The sequence below is a fragment of the Apostichopus japonicus genome, chromosome 17 (assembly GCF_037975245.1).
Source record: "Apostichopus japonicus isolate 1M-3 chromosome 17, ASM3797524v1, whole genome shotgun sequence".
NCBI lineage: Eukaryota > Metazoa > Echinodermata > Holothuroidea > Aspidochirotida > Stichopodidae > Apostichopus > Apostichopus japonicus.
In genome coordinates, this window is record NC_092577.1 from 24909453 (window position 1) to 24931053 (window position 21601).

At 37.0% G+C, this 21601-nt stretch overlaps 2 protein-coding genes across 3 annotated transcripts; one reads left to right on the forward strand and one right to left on the reverse strand.

The window, feature by feature from the left end:
• Positions 1 to 2801: 2801 nt before the first annotated feature.
• Positions 2802 to 10593, reverse strand: LOC139985044 (uncharacterized). 2 transcript variants are annotated; one of them, XM_071999222.1, is made up of 7 exons: positions 10311 to 10593; positions 9365 to 9447; positions 8376 to 8922; positions 7754 to 8021; positions 5881 to 5934; positions 5277 to 5351; positions 2802 to 5242 (listed from the first exon to the last, which is right to left on the reverse strand). In XM_071999222.1, exons 3-6 carry the CDS (start codon positions 8464 to 8466, stop codon positions 5297 to 5299), a joined length of 468 nt encoding a protein of 155 aa, XP_071855323.1. In that variant the 5' UTR covers positions 8467 to 8922; positions 9365 to 9447; positions 10311 to 10593; the 3' UTR covers positions 2802 to 5242; positions 5277 to 5296. The 2 variants fall into 2 exon arrangements, with proteins under 2 accessions (XP_071855323.1, XP_071855322.1); XM_071999221.1 differs by having other exon boundaries at positions 2802 to 5351.
• On the forward strand, positions 7760 to 13624 carry LOC139985045 (uncharacterized). The gene is made up of 5 exons (XM_071999224.1): positions 7760 to 7947; positions 11451 to 11516; positions 12287 to 12409; positions 12650 to 12858; positions 13218 to 13624. Exons 4-5 carry the CDS (start codon positions 12670 to 12672, stop codon positions 13473 to 13475), a joined length of 447 nt encoding a protein of 148 aa, XP_071855325.1. The 5' UTR covers positions 7760 to 7947; positions 11451 to 11516; positions 12287 to 12409; positions 12650 to 12669; the 3' UTR covers positions 13476 to 13624.
• Positions 13625 to 21601: the final 7977 nt, after the last annotated feature.

A 21601-nucleotide genomic window follows, 5' to 3' on the forward strand; every position in this document is an offset into this window, starting at 1 on the left:
AATGAATAATTTGGAAATACATATCAAATGTTGAAAGTTATTTGTACTTCTTGTAATTATTTTCTTCTTCTTTTCATATAAAGTAATTATATTCCGAAAGTGACTCACTTAATTAAAAAATGTGAATAGGCCTAGGCTAGGCCTATAATAAAGACTCAGTACACTGAGTAAAATAGTCAAACACATACACGGTAGCCTTGCTATAGTGCCGTTTTCAACAGTTCAGCTTAAGTCGTTAATATCTGGTCCGATATTATTTTATTTACTTAATATATAAAACAGCGTAGACTTTGGTAAACGTCCCAGTTTCTATCCTGTAATCAGTAACTGCCGTTAGGTAGCCTTGTATAACTTTGAGTTAAAAGGTAATTATAGCCTAGGCCTAACTGTTACAAATTAAAACATTAACTTATCTTGTGGAAGTTGTGGCGAATGGCTGTGTCAATTAAAGAATAAACGGCCTATATTATAGAGTTTCAAAGTGTTCATCATGCCTTTTTTTATAGGCCTATATGCATTTGTTAAGATAGCAAATATGATCGAGGGCCCATACCCATAGCCTACGTACGTTAATTTATAATTATTTAGGCTAGGCTATTTTTTAAAAACTTAATTAATTGGCGGTAGCACGACAAGACATGGTTTGGTATCGGCTGATCCCCCCCCCCCAGCCTTCACTTTAAAGGCCTATCTAAATTAGACGACCGAGCTAGGTCAGTAGGCTATATCTCATAATCTATAAGTGGTAATTAACACCAAACGGACACCATCTCCCGCCCCTTCAGCTAAAACGAGTAAAAAACTAAAAAAAAACTATGTGCATATAGCTGTTGGTGTTAGAGCGGCAACTTTGAAGTAGTAGAACTTGAACAAGGTCTAGGCTACAGCGATACTGTAGGCACAGCGTAATTAATTTAGAGAATATGATACAGTGATGATTAAGCCTAACTTAATCTTAACAGGGCTTCAGTCTCTGCATACAACAATGATTCATGGCCGGGTGTTTACCGGCAGTTATACTATATATCCTCGATCTTCTTAAGTTGGCTAGCCTAGCTAGGCTAACCTGGCTATAACCTAGGGCTAGGCCTACACAGACTGGTAAAAGTATCGGACTAGTACTATTAGTAATACTAGGCAAACTGGGCATCATGCACGTAGCTAATTAGTCCTGATTGTAGCATAAATAAGGCGTAAGAGTAGGGCCTAGGATTTTAAGAAGGTTACCAGATACAGTTGCAATGGAGCCTGGTATTGGTAATTAAATCTGTCCGTCGACGAGCTTAGTCTTGCATTATACATGGCTGAGCTAAGTTGTAAATAATTAGGCCTATAATAATATTACTAAGTAGGCTAAAACCATTTATCAATGAAATTCGACTAATATTACTACCAAGTATTATTAAGTCAAATAGCGGTGTCGGATCAACCTAAGAAACGAATTTCACATTGTTAGGCCAATTGGTCTAACTTTGTCAAAGTATAAGTTGTAACTTGCAGCTAGGCCTATTAATTTTCTAGTTGATAGAAGCCACATTGCCGACGGAGGCAGTCAAATCACGCGAAACACTATAAAATAACATGTCAATAGGCCGATACCTTTTTCTTGTGTTTAAGTCTGCGAGCATTCCTTTCTACAATAAAGTTAGCCTTTTATTTTTAACTGAGGGAATTTTCTATATCTTAAATATAGCTTAGGCTTACGTTAGACATACGGTCTATAGGCCTAGTACTAGCGCGCATCGCCATTGAGTACTAAGTTTTAGGCTAACTTTGTCCTCGCCAATAAGTATATGGGTTTAAAGCAATAGTTAAAATAACTAAAATAAATTAAGAAGCTAACCCGATGACCAATTAGGTACGAAAGTAACTTAAATTCCACTAAACTGTAACATATATATTATAACTTGTACAGTAGTACTACACTAGTACAGTACTATACAACTATGTTCTTCTACAGTACAATACTGCTAGCTCGCGCACATCAGGCCGATGACTAATCGGAGAATCCAACTCTCATACGTACAGCTTCTTGTTGTCATGACGACAATGACGACTACGTCATTGGGATTCCCAAACGGCTTGTCAGTTGTATATTACTAGTTAGTAAAATGATAGCACTCCCCCTTTGGATAAGTTCTCGGCTGATATTGTTCATAACTTGGAGCTTTGTGCGCCGAATTATAAGCTTTCGGCCTAGCTTACCGTTCTAATATTTTGACGACCAAATCTTTTGACATCAGGCTATGTGCAGTTTGAGAGGGTCAGGGGGCACGTCCTTTTTTTTGTTGCATCAATTGGAATCGTAAATGTATGATTTATTGGCCCCATATGCATGTCATATTTTCAAACATGGTCACCATTTGGTCAAAATTCTGAATGTCTGAGAACAATTGGAGAGTGTAGACCTCAAAGAAATAATGTTGGAAAACTTCTTGCAATTTTAACGTGCTATAATTTGGGGTCATTTAAGTCCTCTCCACATGTCCAGATATGCTACTTTTCATTTGTCAATCTTCGTAACCTAAATTTGTATTTGGTTTTTCACTGGGTCTGTGGCTATGTCGTGGGGAAGCAAGACCTCTGGGAAAGTAGGCCTAATTCTAACACGTTACCAATAACTTTGGTTCAATTTAGACACAATAACCTTATCACACGTCACTTTCTATCCGTACCACGTAAGTTCGCCTTTTTTGAAGAAACTCGGTTTGACAATTATTAATGTCATGTCTGAGCTGCACAGCGAACACAATTTCTTTGAAAATTACTCAAATGACAACATATTTGAAGAGCAAGGGATATTGTCAAGTGAATTTGTATTATTCATTGCATGCATATATTTAAGAAAAACTTAATTACAGACTACATACAAGTTTCAATAAAGGAAATCCACAAGAACAAGTAATGTTGCACCCTAAAGAGCCACACAAACAATTAAGTTGCAGACTTAACAATTAAGAAATAATTTGAATCCTTAAAAAAAACAATTGAGTTTAATAGGAGTAAATATAAATAAATAACTTGTGAGCTTGTACTTAAGAATTAGGCACAGTTAACAAAGAGGGAAACTACATGATGTGTGACTATAAAAGCCCCCAAAAACTTTCAAGTGGAAACTAAAAAGAACAATTGATGAAAAACAACTTTATGAATACCTTTCGAAAGATAATTAACCTATAAACAAGGATTTTAGATAATGGAAACCAACAAGAACAATTGATGAATGTAATTAATGTAACCACCCGAACCCTGCCAACCCCTCCCCCTAACAAATGTTGAATCCATTTTTTACAAATGCCTTAAGAAAGATAATTAAATTATAGAGGATTTTAAATAATGGAAACCAAGAAGAACAAGTGATGAATTTAATTTTGTAACCTCTATAAACCCTCTCTCCCCCAACTCTAACAAATGTTGACTCAAAAACACTTTACAAATGGATGCTTAAATATAATTTAATTATAGACAATTTCCAATAATGGAAACCTACAAGAATTGATTCATACTGCCCCCCCTCCCCCACCATACAAATGATGACCCACAACCTTTTGAAAAGATATTGCCTATTGTAATGATTTCTAACCTCAGGTGGTTAGAGATCCTGAAAATTCTTTATATCCCTGCAGCCATTTTACTATGGAAAATGCTAAGGACAAACGCAGAAAATACAAACGCAAATCTATTTCTGCAGCTCGTTTGCTTAATACTGGAAGAAACTACCAAGCTCTCAGAGACGAGGATGATGGTGCTAGTTGTAGCTTGGGATCTACTGAAGAACTTCACAGTACTGCAAGTGCTGAAAAGCAACTCGAGAATAGGGCTACATATTCCATGTTTGATTGTGATGGCACCCAATCATTACAAGCTGATGACATCAGTGAACATGATAATGAAAAGCCAACAGAGCCTGGTCCTGAACAGAGGTATGATGATGAATCCGAATCGGATGAATGTGACTCTGCCGAAGAGGGTCATTCAGTGGGAGATGGCCATTCTTATCACAGCACCAAATTGTGTACAATTGAAGCCGACCTTGCTAGTTGGGCAGTTGAATATCATGTTAAGCATAATGCAATTGATGGCCTGCTAAAAATACTACAAAAATCAGGACATAGTTGTCTCCCTACTACTGCTCGTACACTGTTAAATTCTCCAAGGAATGTTACCTCTACCATCAAATCTGGCATGGACTACATATACCTTGGATTAAAGAGTGAACTCCTTAAGATTGTCAAATGTTATGCTTTAACAAACTCTACTATTGACCATGTTGAAATCTCACTGAATATTGATGGTTTGCCATTGTTCAAAAGTGCCAACACATCCCTTTGGCCAATACTGTGTGGTGTAATGAACTTGCAACCAGTCAAAGTTTTTCCAGTAGCACTTTCCTTAGGAATTTCAAAACCCCAAAATTTGGACTTCTTGATTGATACCACAAATGACTTACTCTGCCATGGTCTTTCAAATGACGGAAGAAACATAAAAGTCACCTTACGTTGTATTGTGTGTGATGCTCCTGCTAGAGCTTTTGTGAAATGTATGAAGTTATACTCTGGTTATTATGGCTGTGACAAATGCACCCAAAAAGGAGCCTGGAAGGGTAGAATGACATTTCCGGAAGTGGACGGCATAACTTTGCGGACTGACGACTCTTTTCGATGCCAGACAAATATTGAACATCACAAGCAAGTGTCATCTCCATTCTGTGATGTCACCGATGATGTTCCCAATTGATTATATGCATCAAGTTTGCCTTGGTGTCATGAGAAAATTACTAACATCATGGATAAGAGGCAAAAAAGAAGTAAGAATGTCAGCAGGACATGTCGAAGAAATCAGCAATCGATTACTAGCTCTGAAGCCAAGTATTACCAATCAGTTTGCTAGAAAGCCAAGGAGCCTGTCAGACATCGATCGATGGAAAGCAACAGAGTTTCGTCAATTCCTTCTTTACACAGGCAAGATTGTTTTGAAAGGAATTTTGAGGAAAGACCTGTATGACCATTTCCTATGTCTCAGCTTAGCTGTCTCAATATTGGTTTGTCCATCAACTACACACATTCACTACAAGTATGCAGACCAGTTATTGAAGTATGCGGTACACCAGTTCCGTACTTTGTATGGTAATGAGTTCCTTGTGTACAATGTTCACTCGTTAGTTCATTTGGCAGATGAAGCTGTGTTACATGGCAGCTTGGACAGGTCTGCAGCTTTTCCATTTGAAAATTACATGCAGCACCTAAAGAGGCTAGTTAGATCTGGCAGGAACCCACTTATCCAGATAACCAAGAGATTATGTGAATATTCCGAGGCACACAGTTTTCCGCCAATCAGCAAATGCAGCATTTCTGTTAAGAGACCAAACAATCATTATATTATAAATAATTCATGTTGCTGTGAAATTTTACACAGCATCAGCTATACTGGAGATGAGAGGAATCTTTACTTGTGCAGAGCCTACGAAAAGACTCATCCAGTAACCAGCCATCCATGCGATTCCAGAATAATTGGTGCTCATTTAGTTTACAAGAGGGATGCTGTCATAAAAGAAATAGTCTCTGATCAATTGACCACTAATGCTCTGGCATTTGAAAAATCAGATTCCATCATTTTTCTTGCAATATTACATCAAATTTAAAAAGCAGCACAAATGTACTTCCAAATTTATAATGATGATATCGCAATCACTACTGATGTGAAGAGGAAATATTCATAACTACATACAAGCTAATTCTTAGAATAATTGACTGTAAAGATCACTTATCGAGACTTTCCAACAACATTCCATGCAGATCCTAGGAATTTTAAACATGTAAAAAAGAGTTCTTTAAATAAAACTACATCAGCGTATCTGGTTGTCATAATTCTTGATCTGACTTTATTTCTTGCAGATGAACCAATTTGCAGTTGTGGAGTTTGTGGCTGAGGGGTCTGTGGAAGTTGTGAGCAGAAAATGGATTGCAGGTAGTGGTGAAGTAAGTCATTTCCAAATATTTCTACAACCACTTGGAATCTTACATCACTCTTTAGTTTTAGCCAACCACGAGTCACAAGTATAAAGACCCATTAATGTGTATTGCACACTTACCATTACAATGTGTCAGAGTATGTCAATATGTCAGTGAAAGTGGTACAAGTACAATCACTTCAATACTGTCCCAACAATCATATTGCTTTGTATTTTCAGAATCTACACTGTTATTGGCCAAGAAGCAATGCCACTTTCAGGGCCAAAAAGGGGGAACTGCCTGATCCCGAAAGATGGTCCAAGCACAAAGTGCGTGTGTTTCGTTTCGTTGGTAGGCAATTCCAAATTTCTCCTTCCAAATTCCATCTATATGCTTGTTTGAATATTGACACAAACTTAGTGACATTAGTTCAAAAAACCAAATACTCTCTCGCAGAGCTGATAAGTAGCCTACAACCACAATTTTATATTGATGTACTTCTTTTCTAGATTTTAGCTGTTTCATAATGCAGGCGCAAATTCAAGCCAAGTGGAAAGCAAATCAAAACAAGAAAACCAAGAGGTTTTGAGATTCCTTGGCATCTAAATATTACTGTAGGTTCATTGTGTACACTTGGTTCCGACCTTTTATGAATATCAATGTAGCATCAACACAAATGTTGTATCAGCTCAAGTTTGATGAACAAATTGATATTTTAAAGAATTTGCTTTGAGCTCTACCACTCATTAATATTCATGCCCCCCTCATTAATAGTATTGGGGTAGAATTCCGACTTGCAGCTGGAAGGTTAGGGGTTCGACTCCTGGCCGGGTCATACTGAAGATTTCTTGAAAATCACTCTAAGCCCCGCCCACTCATTAATATTCATAAATTAGCACCAAAAAAATAGGGATCGTCTACTCATGATGGGTGACCTATGTACCAAAAATGAGATCAATCCACCTTGGGATTGCTCAGAAAACCTAATTTCAAGCTTTTTTGCAAAAAACAACTTAGCCCCGCCCCTCATGAATAATAATGAGATTGAACAAACTGTTACCATATTCATATAGAGGACTTTCCTCTTGTACCACCAAACTAAGTTCCATGAAAATTGAACATACGGTTGCGAAGATATTAACATTTGTTGAAAATCACTCTAAGCCCCGCCCACTCATTAATATTCATGATATTAGCACCAAAATAAATAGGGATCGTCTACTCATGATGGGTAACCTATGTACCAAGAATGAGATCAATCCACCTTGGGATTGCTGAGAAAACCTAATTTCAAGCTTCTTTGCGAAAAACAACACTTAGCCCCGCCCCTCATGAATAATAATAAGATTGGACAAACTGTCACCATATTCATATAGAGAACTTTCCTCTTGTACCACCAAACCAAGTTCCATGAAAATTTAACTTACGGTTGCGAAGATATTGTCATTTGTTGAAAATCACTCTTAGCCCCGCCCACTCATTAATATTCATGATATTAGCACCAAAATAACCTATGTACCAAGAATGAGATCAATCTACCTTGGGATTGCTGAGAAAACCTAATTTCAAGCTTGGCGTCACACACACACACAGACACACGCAGTCATGACCGCATAGATTCCTTCGGCTACCGCCAAGGAATCAAAAAGGCATTCCCTTCAAAACGGATTCCGTATGACATTGATGGAACACTGGCTGAGTGAGCCTTCAGTTCAAACTGCAATTGTACCCCCTTTACAATGTATTAGTCAATAAAGTTGTTAATTGCTCTATGCTATGATGAAAATCCAAAATAATCATACTTGAACACACTGGGAACTGTTAGTCTGTCATCATTTCCATACCACAGACAACTATAACAAGGCACAGAAACTGTCACGGCTGGCCGAGGAAACTTCCAACATAGATTCTGAAGGGGAAAGCCTTCAGAACAGCTCAAGACAGAGAACGGCACCGGCAAGATTTGTCTCCAGTGGTTCTGAGAGTGATGGAGACGGTAGGCATCTGAAGATGATGTTATTTTTTTTCCAGCAGTATCTAGTTCTTCCTCAGTTTTGTCAAGTCCTACCCCTGTTAAGAGGAGAAAACATTAAAACATTTCTCTTAAATTATGTTACTAAAAATGCTACAGTATCAATATGAATCAACATGTCATGGAAGAAAACATTGGTTTTTCAAAGCCCTTTGTTGAAGATTATGACATTTGACTTGCTAACAATTCATTTTTGCTGATTTAACGTTTTCATTTACAAGAGACAGCCTTTAATAATAGCCATATCAGAGAGTTATTGAAGAATAAGGTTTTAAGTAATTGTTGCTGCATATGTCATATTTCAACTTTAAGACATTTCGGCCTGATTGTATTGCCACGAGTACTATGATATGTACAATCATTAAAGAAAGTTTTTTGTTGTTGTTGCTCACATGCCATTGCAGATGAAAATGAAGACAACACTGAAGAAGCCATATCTGCACCAGTTGCAGCCCTTCCAAAGCCTCCAGTTCTTTCAGGCATCCATCAAAAGAGGCCATTCATTACATCCATAGGTAAAGCAGATGCTTTTTCACAATTACTCTCCTAACGTTTCTCATGGATTCATTCAATGCGGTTTAATGAAAGTCAGTAGGTTTACCAAGTAGGAAATGAATACAAGGTCCCCTTCTTCAGGTAATGTTCTTTCAAGGTTTTCACATATTGTCACTGGCAGCTGACCTCAATTGACCACCAATTATCTCAGTTCCATCAGAAACACAGTATGCATATTCCAAACATGAGAACTACCAGGCTTCTGAAAGGATAGGGGCTGAGAGGGCACGCTGATAGAGGCGGTAACAAAAGGGAAGGGCCCGTCTGCAGTTAAGTCACAGACTACGTAGGCAGAGAGGACCAAGATCTGTTCTTGAGTTTCCTTATCTTTTCAACTCGAACCAACCAATAACGTTAACCAAAAATATAAGTAGTAAACAGCTCCTGAAAGTGATATGAAGAAACAAACATTAAACAATATGGAAATATGAAATTATAACAGTACTCCTGCAAAAGTAAACTAAATCGCTCATACTACAATATGCACACGTTGGTACAATACTTCTTTCAAATAGCATAGTTACACCGAAAGCATTCCAAACATAAGAATTCATGTGAAATAATTGTAGAAATAGCAAACAGTCAATGACTGTGAAAAAAATGAGCAACAAATCCTTACTGAACATATAAATTATAAAATCATGAAATTTAGAATATAAATATTGAATGAAGAAATGATAACAGATTTAACAATGGAAAAATGTCAATCGATAAACCGCACTTCTACAGTTTAGTAGAAAATGAAAGAGAAAAATACAATCCTTCAGCACTTTAATTTAATTACCCTTAAAGAAACAACATTATATACAGCACCGCTATTACTCACCAAACCAATTACGAAAACAATTTACAGGTGGCTACTGACATCAGTACTAGACCATCTTAGTTCCAGACTCTGCACATAGACATCTATGTCAACAAAAAAGATGAACCTTATAAAAAATATACGTGTACAAATTAACTTGGAATGCGCCCTGCAAACCCACAACATTTGCTCGGCTAAATTGTCACTAATCACGTATGGTAAATGAACATTGCAGAACAGTATAAATTATCTACATGCTAACTTTAAAACATATAAAATATATAATGAGATGATTGAACAGAAGAACAATAAAGCCATTACATTAATTTACTTTTCCTTGTAGCCTACACTACAGTTAACTGTATATATATATATATACTGCTGTACACAGTGGAACCATTGAACATGTGCCTAGGCCCAAATCCTTTGTTCTAAAGTAACACATATGGCCTGCAATATATTCAGTTCTTTACTGAGGATCAACATATTAACAGTAAAATATTAACAACACAGAAAGAAACACTGCTGAAATTATCAGTGCATTGTTCAATACCATGCTCATATAACCAGTGTAACCAGTCTAGGTTTATACCTCTTTTCCTTGCCAAATAGTGCAACCTAGGCCCTCCAAAAATTGGTGAAATTATTACTTATACATACTGAATGTGTGACATGAAATATGAATAATTAAAATATAAAATTAAGCTGACATAGGATATCAATTGAATGTTACCATGCTGTAATATGAAGCTGAATAAATCACATCGAAATTTCATACAAATATACTCTTATCAGTTCTTAGTAACGTTAAATTTCGTGGAACTAATACCTACATACTATTTAAATGACCAATTTGCACTTACACAATATCGTGATTATACATAATTTTAATCAATATCTTATAGCCTCATTCTACCCCAAAACAACAGCTAAAGAACCACGTGAGACAATATTAATGTTTACTCACCAAACAGAACCAAAATAACTCTTCATCATCGTTTGAAACTGCAAACGGACGAAATAATCTTCTCTCATTCTAATAGACACCTTGCTTCTTGAAATTCTCACATGCAACTAACCAGTGTTACCAGCGACAGTTGACGAAAAAACGCTACATTTACGAAAATAAAACCCCAGAAAACGCTCAACGGTAGTTTCCCTAACTTTCGTGTTCTTTCGAGTCAATTTAGCACATATTCGTAGGATGAATGGTCACCGATCACAAAATAGATTTTGAATAGTTGATTTGTGATAGTTGTGTGATAGTCTGACCCAGAAAATAAGAAAAAATATGCAAATTTTCGCTAGGAAATTCCGAAGATTGGTCAAAAATACTCAAAATAAATTTGGATGGGTCTCCAAGTAAGAATTTGGTCTAAAAAATCGGAAAAATTGTCTATTATTTGTAAATTTAACTAGTTTTAGGCAAAGAAAGCTAGAATTACCAAACTTAAAAAAAACCTACGCAAGAACCCCAGAAATGACTAAAAACGCTAGATCTAGTGTTAAAAACCCTAACGCTGGCAACACTGACTCTAACCCACGCCAAGCCAGGAGGGTGCATTTGCATAAACTCAGGGCTACAAGCGCAAGAATATTCTTCATCTTTAACATCCAATCCCTGTATTACTGCAGAGATTTGACTCTAGCACCAAAATATAAGTAATTATAAACATGTTTACATAAGAAAAGTAACAATCAATAGTAAACCAGCAGCTCACTTTAGTTTAATAATGTACCTACATTACCAAAATAAGGAAAGCGAGGTTGTAGACAAAGGGGTTCTGTTGACCACATGCTGCCCATGTGGACCAAGCTATGAATAATTCACGCGCCAGTCAAATACAGAAGGACAATGACATTACTGTACTAGGGACCTATTTTCAACTCACTACACTCCCCTGCTCAAGATAGGAATATACGAACACACATAGAGACACTCAAGTATTACCGAAAGCAAAGGCTGCTAAGACGGTCATCTCTTATTATAAAATCAAAAGGAATGGAATCTGACTCTTAAATTGTAACAGCACTTTTCTTCTGGATTGATTGATTTCAGTGTACAAGGAAAGCAGGCTTATGTCTACCCAATATCTTGTCCTTTCAGATGCTGTGTCACACAGATCTCTTGAAACCCGGAAAAAGAGGATTCCTGGGTCAAATTCACAACAACGTAAGTCAAAATATATTAAAAATCACAGATTTAACAAAAAGTTCTCTAATACCCTAGCTGTAGAGCAAGGACAATTACAAAGATCAGATTCCATGATGCTACGTCATCTGTCTCCAAATCAAACAGCCATGAGGGGATATGCTTTGCAAATTGTTAGGACCACTTGTGGAGAAGGCTGCTGATAAAAAGAATATGACAATATGAGATGTCAAAAAATGAAAACACTGTATTCCATGTAATCAAGTACCGTGTTTATTTAAACTTAGTTTTAAGTTGTTTCTGCATGAACAATCAGAGTGGTGTGAAGCAAACTTGCTCATGGTGTGATTTGGGAAACTACAAGCAATCTGTTTTCTTTGAAGTGGATGCAACATTATTTCGTTGCCTCAATCACAACACAAAACTGTAATTAATTAAACCAACTGGTACTTGCAATAATCTGAGCAAACATTGAGAATTTTACCTATGTCAACCAATTGGCAGCAGTAATCCATGTTTGTCATACTAACAAAGAAAAGTGCCATCTGACAAAATTGTAAATCCAATCAAACTAATGCTCATTTGTGTTTAAAAACTTTTATCATCTCTTGATCTGCATGCTCATGTAACAGTTATGACTTGAACCTTCTTAATCTTTATTTTACCTATGGGATGAGTTTAATCACAAGAGTGGGAATGAGCACAAATCTTAAAATACAGGTGAACATTATCTCCATTGTATCAGGTTGAATAAATGCAGTGGCTCTTTCTTTTCTTTTTACGTTGAGCAGATCCTGACATTTTTACGCCTCCAGCTGTGCCTACACCGCAAGAACCAGAACCACCAACCACCCCCACAAATGCAGTCACTTTGGTTTCTCCTAGAAGGGCTTCACAAAGCAACACGCAAGAAAGTAGGTTTATAAGGCAACATCAGTTGCTCTCACGGTTTTCTAAGATGCTTATTCCAAAGAGTACAACGTTCAAAGCAGGATTGTGCTTAATTTGGAAACAATTTATGAAATGACAATCTGAAATTAAGCACAACTAATAATCTTTTTTATCACAACCACCTTTTGTAGATGTACTTTATGTGGAAGTTTCTGGAATTTGTTCTGAAATGCTATGTTGAAACTACTCTACCTCTTAAACAGATTTCCAGTTAACTGTACTCATGAAACTGGATACCATAATTGAAAACCAGAAGGAAGGGCTGTCACTGCTGCGGACCCTGGCTAGCAATCGGCATGTTGCTTCTGATGAAATAATGTCGGAGGACATATTTGAAGAAAAAATGACAACAGTTCAACAGATGAATGAACTGTCTGAAAAACTAAAAGAAGAAAACTACAAGAAGAAATTGGTAACCTTAAACCTAAATTTATTACGAGTTACATTTAAAGAAATATTAGAAGAACTAATGAGCTACCAGAAAGTAAAATGAACCTGGTTATACAAACTTTTACCAGAAACAAACAGCTGGCTATGATAGTCCTGTGCCTACGTAAAAGGAGGAAACTAATTCATCAGTAATTTCTTCAATAATAAGACTGACCTCACACACCATCATTTTCACCATGCACCGGAATAACAAGAAATGGAAATGAGTTAATTAAATTGTCAGAAGCTTGATGCATACTCTGAAAATTGTGTTTATATTGTTCTTGATGGATATAAGCATTTTCACGTTTGCTTGTTCTTGTATTTTGCGCTTTGCAACAGGTAAATTTCCTTAGTGCACTGGGAGGATACCGTGTTGGTGACACCGTGAGAATAATCATGAAAAATGTTGGGACTAATGCATTGTGGTCCAGGTACAGCATGAAGGGTAGACGGGGAAAGCTGCCTTTTCAGAGCCTTCAGCTGTTTAGAGTCATCATAAGTAAGTATTATCAAACTTCCTACAAAGATATAAATGTAAAGCATCCTCACCATGTATTGAGAGTCATGGTCAGTAATATAAGACAGATCAAAGTATAACGGATAATCAGTGTGTCAAATGTGAGGGCAATGTGTATTAACCTTTAAACTTTCCTTTCATACTTAGTTTAACCGCATTTTTGTTAGGTATGGAGCAAAAGGTTTACCCATATAATTGATACAAACAAAATCAAACAATGTAAATAATGATAATACGTACATATATTTCATTGAATGATTTCTTGCAGAAGCCTGTCTACGGTCCCACAAAGGTACATCTGTGTCTCTTGTAGAGAGAGAAGTTGCAGAGACATTGAAGCATGCCCCCAACAAACCTGGAGGTTCTAATTTCACGGTAATCTTTGGGTACAAACTTTAGAGAAGGGGGAATGTTTATATCCATGTCTGAAATGGCTTGGAAGTAATAATGCTCTATGACAAGTTCAACTACACTACAAAAGCAAATTATGTACAGGCAATTGGGTAAAGAAAAATTAGGGGTTCTTGTTGCAAACAACAAAAGAAAATCCCGAAAAACATACGTATTAACTGTTTACTTCAATAAATAAAAATTCATTAAAATTAAACTCTTCTCCACAGTCTATGAAAGCCATACTTATTGTATATTCTGTGGAGTGTTAGCTCAGTGTTATGTGGAGTGTTAGCTCAGTGGTTAACACTGGTGCCTTCCAATCATAAGGTCCCCGGTTCGAGTCACTCTAAGACTAATGTATGTCGTCCAGTTACAGAGTTGTTGAGAATTCATAATCATGGACGTTCAATATGAATGTAAGAGACTGACCTCGGTCAGCTTGCGTCATTGATAAGCCAAAGAGGCTTCTCCGCAAGTTCCTGCTTGCAGGAGGATCTAAAATACACAATCTACATCAATAATAAGGAAATATCTTTATAACATATATACTACTTTTGTTCTAAGCTTGCCTTTACCTTTCAGAGAACTCCATAGGGCCACAACAATTAAAGACGTTTAACAAAGCTTGTTGAAAGTAGTTAACGTATTGGTTCCCTGAGAACGTAAAATGTACAATCCTTGAAATGGTGTTGTGGGTGCATTATTATCGCTTTCATTAAAGAAAATTAAGGTGTATGCAAATCAGTATTGTAATAGACTTGATAAATATTATATTCTCATAACCTCAGTGCATTTTACTTTTACTCCAACCCTTAAATATGTTTAAAAAAGGTATACTGTTTTGGCCCCAAATATGCCAGATTTTTAAATATGGTCATCTTTGGTAAAAAAAAAACATGCTTTGGGTCTCTATGACTACTGTGAAGAAAACAAGGTGACCTTATATACTATTTACAGTTACAGATGTAATAAGCAATTTAATGGCAATTGAGCAGATTTTCAACCTTGAAAATTGCTTTAAACTGTAAGTGTGACTAAATTAGCTTTCTATGATACTATTTTCTTTACCTTTGATATTTAAAACACTTGTTTCTTGAAATTGTTCTTGTAGGCACGGACATCTGCAGGATTCTCAGATGAAGGAAGCAATGATGGCTTCGATTGCCGTCCTGGGGAAGGGGATGAAGGGGGAAATGTTGACTTCTGTAGGGGTCTGTGATATACTATTATTTCCATGATTTCACTGTCTCACCGATTCCCATGTTTTGTTATTATTCTCAACGTCTGCAATCTCTTCTCAATATACACTAGCCTAGTGTATAGCCTAGCCAATTCAGCCTACACAGTAATATTACGTTAGGCTAGCCTATGTTATATACTCGGCTAACCTTACATTAACCGATACATCCTCACACTTCACAGTATCGATACACCAGCCTATTCTGTCGATGGAGTGTGTTAAAAGTCGTCTGGAATTTTACACCACATTTCCTATGGTAATATACACCACGTCATCAGTAACAGTAAATTTCTAGTTGCACGCTGAATATATTCTAAATAGCAGATACTTTCCAGTATGACTCAAAAAGGGGTAGTTACATGTTGCCTCTTATATTTATAACGTAGCAGAATAATACAAACATTTATATTGTTTTAAAATTGTGGGTGCAGAGAGACGCTTTAAGCAGTTCTCTGATGTGTGGAATTAATATGTGTAGGCCTATATGATGGTCATGACTAATGCTGCATTAGGCAAAATGATAAAGATGACTTGTCCTTGGTCACACTCACAGTACTTACCATGCTGCTGTATCATGTAGTGACTATTGTTACAGGGAAACATCAGCTCAGTTCTATTTTAGCCTACAAAATTCTACAACTTGCATAACAAATGCTAGAATTGTGTTTAATTTACAATATTGGTAATGGTATAGGAACTAGGCTCATCTTTGCTAAATGGGAATGTGGCATTATCGTGAAAGGACTTGTTATGCGATATCAGGTACTACTCAGCGCTATTGACTCTAAACTGTAAATAATATAGCCTGGATTCTGATTATAGTTGGCTATAGCCTTCACTGTCATGTACACTAGGGTACACACAATGTAAAGAAATTGAAGAGGCTAATTGGCTAGGATATACCAATACTGGGCCTGCCATGGCTACTCGATCATTATACTTCATAGAAACCTGTCACTGTTTATTTGTAAATAATAAAAAGTTCAGTAACGGCTGGAATGTTGATGAATGTAGCGTGACTAGTCTAGGTACCTGTAGCCTATTTAGCCTAGCCTTCATGTGAATGTGTGATACGGAAGATCATACATCCAGCACATGGCTGTTACTAATTGCAATGCGGAGCTCAAAATTAATGTCACACTGGCAGGCGAAAACAAAACACAAAAGGCCGCTAGCCACAATACTAACGTTCACGAAATACTATTCATTTATTAAGTATTTAGGGGATATGACTGAACTGGAAGCGTTTCAAATGGCGAAGATACGAGAGGTTATACTTACATGACATGCCCTGCCTGCCTTGTCAGAGCGTTCACGTGTGCGCGTTATAATATAAGTCAGTGGCACGCTGGCTGCATTTATTACGACTACACTATAGCACGCAGCGTGCACGGTATTGCTATTTCCACCACCAACGTCCACATCACAAAGCGCACAGATCAGTGGAATGCAAAAGCTGTTTATGCAAATGAGCAGTCGTTGAATAACAGTGCTTTGGAATGCCAAATGGGTAAAATATAATAGGGCTTCAGCTATATTGTTCATTGTATTCAGTGCTTCTTCTTGCGGGATCGACAAGCGAGACCCAAAAAGCAATGCATTATGTCAAGTTTAAATGAAACTTCAACAGACACCAGTAAAGCCAAATTCTTCCATTTTTCTTGACAACTAGGTGGGACTAGTAAGGTGATATTGCTTTAGTGAAAATAGACTTACAACCAATCTTTTTCTGCCCCATATGTTACCATATTTCCTTTGCTTACACAGTTATAGAATCGGGCCTCTACAATATTTTAAGGACGATTTATTTAAGGAGTAAAACATGCAACTTTGGAATAATCGAACATATTAATAGCATGAAAAGTCATATTTAATACTTAATTTTGCACTAAAGCAATTCAATGAACTATAAGCTCTTATTATATGCCGTTTCATATAAATTACAAAGGTCTACTATATATAAGAAGGGTATCTCTGGTACTTGTTTGAAACCAAAAACCAGCAAAAAAGACGAACTTAAGGTTGTTACGTTTTATTACGTTATTAACACGATTGAGTTTACATTAGTTCGTGGAACTCATTTTACCTCCATCTGTTTTTTAACAAGGCATTATCCTATTTGTACTTTGTATTTGATATTTAGTGATTTTTCTTATTGAAGCTTTTGAAAGAAGGGTACCCTTTCTTATAACTATCTTGATCTATACTCTATACAAATCTACTGTGAAATATGCATAAAAGGGCATGAAAAGAAAAAGAGATTTTTTGGTTGAAACCGTAAAGACTAGTAAGAATGATAACCGAAGGGAAATCTTAACTCCTTAAAGATTGCAATGAACATGTGAGAGTAAACTTATTTAATCATAGACTATTTTGGGTACCGTTCTGTGCAAAAACTTCTATATTATTTATAAGAAGTTGCTTTTAAATTTATCATTGCATGTTAAAAATGTTGTGTATCATTCAGTCATTGATCATTTTTTACGGAGAAGAAATAAAACATTCTCTGTATCTATAAAGATGGAAATGTCTTCAGTCCTTTTTTAAGTTGCCAAGGTGTGTTAGGGTATACTCAGTGTGTACGTGGAGGGGCGGCGGGGTTGGTTACTAAGTTACGTAACCATTACGTTATATCACAACGTAACTAAAACGTAAATCACTAAAGTCGCAAAATCTCGTTGTATAAACGTAGCAACGTATTAAAAAGGTTATATATAAACGTTAATGCGACGTTATTGTAACGTAACAGATGAACGTTACAAAATTACGTATTAAAAACGTAAACACAACGTTACTTTTTGGTCAGAATATAACGTAAATATAACGTCCCCTGGAGTCTACAAAATTTCATAACTGCAACGTAACATTATAACGTAATTACAACGTAAACGGTACGTAAATATAACGTTATAAAAACGTAATTTTGTTACCTGGGAACTACTGACGGCTAGAGTCCCTACATTTATTTGTTCACTGTGTCACATGAAAGAAGACAGCATGCATCACCATACTTGCTAGGAAGTTCAACTCTATACTCTACTCGTACTGCATAATAGTGGGCATCGGGTTCCTTCTTTAGACTATCATTCCTTTTCCTTGGTACCTTCACAAGTCATGAACATACCACAAATCCGGACTTTTTTGGCTCGCTTGACCTGATTTTGGTTTCTAAGAATGGGATGGTTTGGTAGTGCCGTTTGGCCGTGACGTTTTTGTATCCCGTATGACGGGTCACGTAAAAAGTACCACAAATCCGTTTTATCGAATAAAGTTGTCTATTGTCGGAACCAACTGGTGAATTTTTTCTGCAACAGGTTTTCTCCCGGCTCCGATTCGGGGCTCGTTGTTCGCGATTCCATTTTTGCAGCGACGGTATGTTTACAACAGGCACTTTTACGGTCATTTCTGCTGTATCCCCAGTCTTTCGTTTGGTGAACATTGATAGGCCCGCTACCATCTCCCCAGTAAACATTTTGACGTCGGATCGACGTCGGGTTTAGGTCCAGATGGTCGGTTAAACGTCGGTGTCCAACATAAGTAGTAGTTCAGACGTCGGATTGACGTCACAAATAAATCCTTTCAATTTTAGACGTCCTAACGACGGCGGATGGACGTTTGTTAATATCGTAGTTATATAAAGGTAGTCTTTCCGACGTCGGATGACAGTCCTTTAATATACGTCGCGTTTCAATGGTCCATCCGACACCGAAATGACCTATTATAATAGACCTATAATAAACGGTTCGTTGGATCGACGTCCGCTCAACTACGGACAGGCGACGTCGCACTGAGAACGTCCCATCGACGCTCAAACGACCACAAAGAATAGACTAATCATAAACGGTTCGTTAGAATGACGTTCGTTCAACAACGGACAGGCGACGTCGCACTGAGGACGTCCCATCGACGTTCAAACGACCAGAAAGAATAGACTAATCATAAATGTCTCTCCGAATTAATCATTGATATAGTTGGTTGGATCGACGTCGAATGAAGTGTCGAGAAGAGACGCCATATTAAACGACGTTAAAACAACAATTCAAAATAGACTAATCATAAACGATTCGTTGGATCGACGTCGGCTGAACTAGTTCGGTGTTGGAACGGCATTGGCGGTAGAAATATATAAGCTTCCCTCTTTATACGCTCCAATGACTATCTAGAAATATACTATATCATAAACAGTTCGTTGGATCGGTGTCGAATCAATTTTGCCACAGCGGGCGCTTACGTGAATACGTATACCTTCGACGTTTAATACAGTTTATTAATATAACGTAAAATAAACATTTCGAAATACGTGTATCCGTGACATCCAACTTAACACTGGCAATCATATGCGACTCAGACGAAAGCTGTGAAAGTACCGTCAGTATATACAACAACTTCTCGCTTATCATGCCATTATTAAGGTAAGTAAAACTTAAATGAATCCAATAAAAGGAGACATATATTCAGTAAAATGAAGCTATAGAGCAATGTTAAACATGTTAACAAGTATATTGCAAATCTACACTCGTTTTCTTCCATAACACTTGCACTGCGAGTGAAAGAAAGAACCATATCTGGTGCAGTAATATTGAGGTAACGTTTAACTTAACTAATTGATTCGGTCATGGCATCTCCATATAACAATGAATCAAGTAATCGTTTGATGCACTAGAACATACCTCGTTATACCCCATCCCATATCCTCACAAACACATCCCCGACTACGCTTTTATAACACTTCCGTAGACAAATGTGCGTCGGCAGCGCTTTCATCTTCTGCTGAGCGAACATGAAAGAGGAATGTCAGTTTCTTTTTATGCGCTGTCCAAGACTATGGTAGCGCAGAAGGGACATTGCATTGAAACAGTTACCGACTTTTCTAAACCACAATCAACGGTCAATTGTCGAGTTGACGAGACGATAACGTCATAAAATTCACAAACTTGGTATTGAATGTTGTTAATTTATTAATTTTCTGTAATTTGCTGAGTCGCACACTGAGTTGCTACTATGTCAAAAATGAGAGAAATCGGAAAATGTTGACGAGATAAAGTATCTCCTTCAAGTTTCTGCAAATTGGCAGGTTACCAACTTTAACAAAACTACAAATATCTGAAAAATGTTGAGATGGTAACGTGATTCTAGAAATTGCCGTTTTGACCGTACAACCGACGGATCTCGTCAACGGATTAATTTTCTGTAATTTGAAGAGTGCCAAACTTTTTCAAAGAAAGTCGGGAAATTAAAAAGAAAATTACTCTTCAATGATTTGACGAATTGCACTATACTAATCTCGCGAACATAGCATTATATAATTGCGTTGAATTTTGGTTGCTCCTTAGTGGAATTCAGTGTTGTTGCTTGTTCATTTTTTTAATATTTACGAGTTGTAATTGTGCAACACGACACTTTAACGGTGGTCATAAGGGGACATGTCTCACACATTATAGAATAACTCAACTTCTTGCCAAAAATCGTGGTTCTGTCGGGTACCGACGCTTTCTTGACACGTCTGTCAAAAAGCTTATACCATTTGTTTAATTCTAGGTAGACTCTGGGCCACTGTTTAGCCATGTAGTGCCCCCCCCCCCCCAACACACACACAGAAACACTCATTTATAGGGAGTTTCATCCGCCATTTCCGGTCACAATCTGTTTGTTAATTTGGTGTGGGCGCTAGGGCTGTTGCCACGGCAACTCAATTTTAAATTGGAATTAATGTAAACAACATAAAAACAGTACGACTCTTTCATACCGTTTTATATTTTCACAGCACAGCAGACTACCCCCACCCTCCCCAAAACTCTGCATTAAATCTCATGTATAGGCTGGGTCATGTAATGTATGATTGGCCATGACCCATGATAATTGGTCATATAGGCCCAATAATCACGTGCAAATAAACAAAGGGTCAAGTTTTTAATGCTTTAGTATAGGTCAGGCCCATCTTTTAAGTGTTGCCGAGGCTGAAACTTCTAGAGTGTGGGACCTCCTTTATAGCTACTGGTTATTTGCTAACTTAGGTAGATCAAACATAGCTCCTGCGCCAGAATGCGATCTATTTTCGCGGTTATAAAGCACTACCGTATTTTATTCTTAAATACGATCGTGCAAATGCCGAACCTGGCTTAAGAAATAGAAACAAAATTGACTTCTCGTTCAAAACGGTCTTTTAATGAGTCAACCATTCGGACAATTGAAAATACAAAAGATTACATTTTCTTAGCACAAAGTACGTCATTACAAAACTGTAAACATGCAAAATAAAGCCTACATATAACGTTCGGACATTCGGTGAATTAAAGGCTGTTGACAAAAGGATCCAAACTAAATTAGAATAAATTACTTCCAAATATTTCTTGTGCAAATAGTGTGAGCTATATCACACTAAAATTTGATAAAGATCTAAGCCTTAATAGCACGATTCTGTAGAGCTCTTACTGTTGATTACTTGAGGCAAATTAAATTTTCCTTGACGGGGGGGGGGGGGAGTATAGCGATTACATGGGGGGAGTGCCTCTTGGACTTGCAAATGTGTGCAAGCAAAAAGTCAAACAAAAGGTTTCATTCGACAATATTTCA